The 6,424-nt window shown below is 34.4% G+C and overlaps 1 protein-coding gene across 1 annotated transcript; it reads left to right on the top strand.

Moving 5' to 3' along the window:
* Positions 1–3,169: 3,169 nt before the first annotated feature.
* Positions 3,170–6,199, top strand: LOC131937738 (protein CIP2A homolog). Its single transcript, XM_059295354.1, is given in 4 exon segments — positions 3,170–4,896; positions 4,898–5,078; positions 5,081–5,197; positions 5,200–6,199. Coding segments are annotated over 4 exon segments (2,760 nt in total). The 5' UTR covers positions 3,170–3,198; the 3' UTR covers positions 5,964–6,199.
* The last annotated feature ends 225 nt before the right edge of the window (positions 6,200–6,424 follow it).

Here is a 6,424-nt window from a genome sequence, read left to right as displayed (position 1 = left end):
TCCGGATATACCGTGTATCACCACTTACTAAAGACAATAAAATTCACCACTGTCTACCCCATCAATACAAACTTGTACCACCGCGACCTGCATCAGTCAAACATCTTATCACAAAAACAATCGGCATTTTGTCCGACCAGCGTACGCCATTTGCCATCTGTTATTGATACCATCACGATACCATCACGACTATTAAATCCCATTAGTCCACCGCTACCCCCTCTCTCAACAAACAGATCAAACTATTATTCATTTTCCCTCGAACCCCACCCCCACCCCCACGCCCCACCCCCTACCAAGCACGACGGAGTTCATTTCACGCCTACCCTAACGAAACGGCTATAATTTTCACCCCACTCTGCGGCAATCGGACAAAGGGCGGACTAAACACGGACAAAGACCGGACTAAACTCGGACAATGGGGACTAACGGACATGTTTTGTCTTTCCTGTTCAACCATCCCTCTCACCGCAACCCATCACTCACCTTCTCAATTCCCATCCTTCATATCTCTGGCATAACTTCTCCCATAACCTCCCATAATAGCCTAATGAGAGAAAGGATTACCCATTCATTAGACCTGACCCACAGTTAGACGACCCGGCCCAAGTGAATATCGCTGTACGTAACACAACACGTTTCAAAATTTAACCGTTAAAAATCAACCGAATATTAATGAGACCAGAAGAGGGTCATTGTCTTCAAATTGTAATTGGTCTCATAGTTCTGGTGTAACGGTGGTGTAGGCTTTTTTTTCGGAGATTTGCCGGGGTGTGGTGGTAAGGTATGTAAGAGGTATGTATATTAGGTGGGGAAGGTTATGCAAGAGGTATGTATGTATATTAGGTGGGGAAGGTTATGTAAGAGGTATGTATATTAGGTGAGGCAAGTTTATCAAGAGGTATGTATATTAGGTGGGGCAAGTTATGTAAGAGGTATGTATGTATATTAGGTGAGGAAGGTTATGTAAGAGGTATGTATGTATATTAGGTGAGGCAAGTTATGCAAGAGGTATGTATATTAGGTGGGGCAAGTTATGCAAGAGGTATGTATATTAGGTGGGGCAAGTTATGCAAGAGGTATGTATATTAGGTGGGGAAGGTTGTGTAACACATTTTTTGGTTCCCTGTTCAAGGTTTGTCTTCCCTGTTAAATTCTGATGTAATTGACTGGTCTATTGACACGACATGTATGTATGTGGACATAAAGTTACAGGTTAATTTAACATTATATACATATGTGTTGTCATATATTTAGATACATGTATGTTGTCATATATTTAGATGTATGTATGGTGACATATATTTTTATACATGTATGTTGAGATATATTTAGATACATGTATGTTGTCATATATTTAGATTTTCGTTACAGGTTGAATTAACATTATATACATGCATGTTGACATGTATTTAGATACATGTATGTTGACATATATTTAGATATATGTATGTTTACATATATTTAGATTTTTGTTATAGGATGATGGAACATGGCGTGTATGTATTTGGATATTTAGGTTTTTTTTTTATTATTATGCAACTATTGTTGCAGTTTTTGTGTGTGTAAAATTCGTATTTTTTTCTAACTTAATTAATTCCACATTGTTCCGGTGAAGTTCATTATTCGAAACAAAAAGTTTTAATAATTAGATGTAGTTAATTTTTCCTTTGGCGTCTTGCACAAAAGGCAAACATGTTTTTAATTTAATTTTTTTTTATTTTTTACATTTTTGTTTACAACAATGATCTTTGTTCAACACACACGCACACACATACACACAAGCTGTCACTCCACACACACACATTACATAAGGTATTATGCAGAAAGACGTCTATAAATGAAGTAGTTTTTAAGGATATTGCAAGTTCTAGTTTTTTGCCCTCTATTACCCGATGCTATACCTTGTGATCTGATAGTCTCCGTTCTCCCGCTGTGAGGGTTAAAAAAAACTCATTTACAATCAGTTACTAGAGAGATATTGATGGGGGAAAACGTTTCTTTATTGTTTGCTGAATGGTTTTGTTAATACATTTCTTTTTCTTTTGATGTGTGTGTGTGTGTGTGTGAATGTGTGTATGTGTTTTTCAGTACGGGCGTTTGTGTATGTGTTGATAATTATTATTCTCGACTATAATAGTTTAATCTTGTGTGTGTTGATAATTATTATTCTCTACTACAATAGTTTAATCTTGTGTATGTTGATTATTATTAATCTCTACTACAATAGTTTAATCTTGTGTGTGTTGATTATTATTATTCTCTACTACAATAAATTAATCTTGTGTGTGTTGATTATTATTATTCTCTACTACAATAGTTTAATCTTGTGTGTGTTGATTATTATTATTCTCTACTACAATAGTTTAATCTTGTGTGTGTTGATTATTATTATTCTCTACTACAATAAATTAATCTTGAAGTAATCAGTGGTTTGATCATGAAGTAGTTACTTATTTTCACCTCGTCTTTTAATTCAGCTCATATTTTTAAAAATGCGCGTATCTTATTTCTGAGGCATACCTGTTAAACAAAAACTATCCTAAACTTATAATTTCATCAATAGAGTAATTAGCGAAATAAATCGTGATTCGTGTGGTCTAAAGTCGAAATAAAATACCCAATAAAAACGTGCCGTAAGCTTAATGGTCTCTGCAATATAACACACCTTAGCTCTATATTATCGCACGTTTATAAATCGGAAGTACAAAGAACTTTAGCTCCATAGTGTCGTGAGTTTAATGATCTCTGTATTGGCAGGCAGTACTTGGTAGCCATATAACACAAGAGACTGTATGTGGTCCACACATCAACATATTAACATACGTTTAAAACTGCCCACAACTCACTGAACGTCAATACTTTGGCAATTCTACAATCAATTTATCTGGCTGACCGGCATTTTAACATTTTTTTGTACAGGGAATTAATCCCAGCGCATTAATTCAAACACTGTATCTTCATAGTTCATTGAATAAGACACTCGCAAAATATGTTTTATTTTACAGTGCCTTTAATTATCCTTAAACACCTTAATTTTTTTTATAGTTTTAATTAGATATAATGCAAGTAAGGAAAATTCAAACCATTCAACGGATATTTTCTTCCCTTTGATTATTATATATGCAATTGATTTTTACCGGATATTGGAGGGTCATTTATACTAAACAAAATCTTACTTTATTTATATACTTGAATATGGAGCCCACGAATTGTATCAAAGAAGTTTTAAGAGCTGCAAATCAGTATACTCATAATAATGGACAGCTAGCATATCTGCTTCGACAATTAGAGGCTCTTCAGACAATATCATCAAGATCAAGTTATATTCGTCAACTTCATTCTATAGATCTTGTGGAATTGGCTGACTGTTTGACATTCCTTGTAGATGTAATAAGGGAAGAGCATGGACAGATAGAATTGATGCAGCGGGTCATACAAATTTTGCTTAACTTTTCTCATGATGATTATGTCAGGAAACTGTTGTTTGAAACATATAGTCTCCACACACACTTAGCAGCAGTCATTGTTGCCTACAGTGGTTTGACAGAAGAGGAAAACACTTTAGCAGAGGCTCTTCAACTACTTCAAAGAATAACATATGGTTATCGTATTGACTACTATCAACCTAACATGGATGATCTTTTAAAGTTCATTATAAACAACATCCTCAACAATACAGAAGCATTTATTTCTTCGTCATTGGGGACACTAGCAAATTTGTGTAGAAATAATTTCCTAGTGCAGTCAACCATCAGAAATATGTATCAGTCTGATTTTAAGAAAATATTAAGAGCTCTGTGCAACTTTTTTGATAATCAAGACCAAAGCTTGGTTATTTTCTCACTTCGTATCTTCACAAGCTTATGTTTGAATGAAAGTGAGGGTCAAAAGCTTTTCTTTGAGAGCAATAATGTGGAACAGACTATGCAAGCAATATTTGGCGTTCTGAAAAATAGCTTTAAGACAATAGCATGGAAATATGCTGCAGACCTACTTACAGATTTAATTCGACACCCACAAATGCAGATCTGTATAAACAAATATCGCCATTTGTCAAGGTGTATGAAAGATATCCTCTTGTTATTACCTGCTGGCTCAGATGAAACTGCTGCTGAGATGTTTGAACTTCTTCTCAGTCTCTGCACTGTGCCATCTATTCGGCAATGTATAAACTCAAGCCTTTTTACACCACTGGCCCAAGGAAAAGTTTCAGCAACAGAAATGTCAGAAGTCCAACAAACTGCCTTAAAACCTGACACTAACATATTATTGTGCTGTATACATTGGGCAGCACAAGAACCAAATCTAAGAAGCAGAGCACCATGTTTAGCTTTGGATTTTCTTTTTGAAACTTGCCAAGATAGTATTTGTAGTACAGAAAGCTATCCAGTTCATTTGTTGACTCCAGTGTTTACAGATTTTCTAACCCGACCAGACCAGACAAACTCTCCAGAAAAAACTGTTCGTATCATCAAGATTTTAAATGTGTTGTGTTCAAAGAAACAGAGCAAAGATACAATAAGCACATTATTAACACTAGATAGTATGGCCAACCTCCTTGAGAAACAGCTGTCCGCTGCATCCTCATACTTACCAGAAAGTGTAGAAAGAGAAGAGAGTACTCAGTGTGGACTATTAACTTTGGATCTTGCATGGAAATTACGGAAATGTATTCAAGGACTTTCAGAATGTTTGAAGGAAGTACTGAAGTCTCCAAGAATGATGGGCTTAATTGCTGTTGGTCTTATGTCTACATGTCAAGATCATGTAGAAATTGCATTACGGCTTATGTGTTTTGTCATGGGATTTGAAGATGCCACACCTGACATAAGCCTATGTGGTACAGTTGCATGCTTAAATAAACAAAAAGAGTCACTAAAACGTAGCAGAAAAAAATAGTGAAACAATAGGAAAACAGGCAATAATTTCCAGCAGTGTACTTGAAAGCAAGGAAAACAGAGTCCAACCACTTACTAGCACATCTTATGCCCAGGTGGAAAATAAAAGCAAAGGAAATTCTAAGAACGAAACAAGTTATGATAAGAATGATTTATCATTAGAGAGTTTAATTGAAAAATGGAAAGCATTACGGAGTCAAAAGAACCTAAAGTAGTAGAAATAGTTGAAGTTTTTGAGCATCATATAAAATCTCTGCAGATAAAAGAGGAGCACCTAAATAATCTGCTGGAGGCCAAAGTTTAGCTCTTACACAAGCTGATCGAGTAATTGCACAGCTTAGAGCTACCAAGGTTTCCCATTCTGCTGAGATGAAAAAGCTACAAAATATTTTGAAAGAATCAGAAAGGAAGACGGAACACATCATGTCACAGATGAATGAAGCAAAGATAAATGCAGATAAAATACAGGAACAATATGAAAAACAATTATCTAGTTTTAAGGAAGAAATGGATGCCTTGAATAAAGAAAAAGATGAAGCAAGTGAAAAATGTCTGGAATTGGAAGAGACTATAATGGCTTGTAAAAGAGAGAATAAGACATTATTAAATATGAAGGAAGCTCTGCAAGAAGCTCATGAAGTATTGAAAGACCAGTATGACATGTTATCTAACCAGTGCTAACAACTAGAAGAAGAGAGAAAATCTTTGTCTAAACAACTCAAAGAAAAAGATGCTTCGTTACAAAAAATAAATTCAACATTGCAAGTACTGCAGAGCAAGTATGATGATACTGAAAAAGAACGTTCTGAGCTTGAAAAAGAAAAAGAAGATATAGAAGCTTATGTAGATAAGTTGAGAAACCAACTCAGCACAAGTGAAAACTCTTGCCGCCAGCTACAACAGAGGGCAACAACCTTGGAGGGAATCAACCAAGAACAAGTTGAGAAGATAAAACAAAAAACTGATAAAATATCTGAACTGGAAGCTGAACTAGAAAAGCATAATCAAATTCTAACTTTTATTAACAATATGCAACTCAAATCAACAGGAAATAAAAAATAAACTAAAATTGTTTATACATTAATACTTGCAAAAATAAAACATTGTTCTTTGAAGCTATACACTGTATAATCTGTATATGTAATTAGCATTTTGTTTTTAAAACTGCTGTTCAGTATTTTGTGTAGGTGACCATGCATCAGAGCTTACATTAACTGACATACTGGAAGTAAAAAAAAAATAGTGTAAAATGGTGTCTTTTAAAACTGTTCATTGTATATTTTTAATTGACAATTAAACAGGTCAACACTTAAAAAAAAAAAAAAAATATATATATATATGCAATTGATGTTGATTGTTCATGTCTTTGATGCTATGTAAAATCTATCAAATATATTATTATTACTGATTTAAATGTTTAAAACAATTGAATTAATAAAAATAAAAATAAAAATAATCTACCCCCTCCTCTCTCCCCCTCTATCCACTTTACCCCCAGACATGATAATCCCACAATCCCTTTA

This window comes from Physella acuta, unplaced genomic scaffold (genome assembly GCF_028476545.2).
Source record: "Physella acuta isolate Inbredline_101_S28 unplaced genomic scaffold, ASM2847654v3 ptg000220l, whole genome shotgun sequence".
Taxonomy (NCBI): domain Eukaryota; kingdom Metazoa; phylum Mollusca; class Gastropoda; family Physidae; genus Physella; species Physella acuta.
This window is presented reverse-complemented; position numbering and strand designations above follow the sequence as displayed.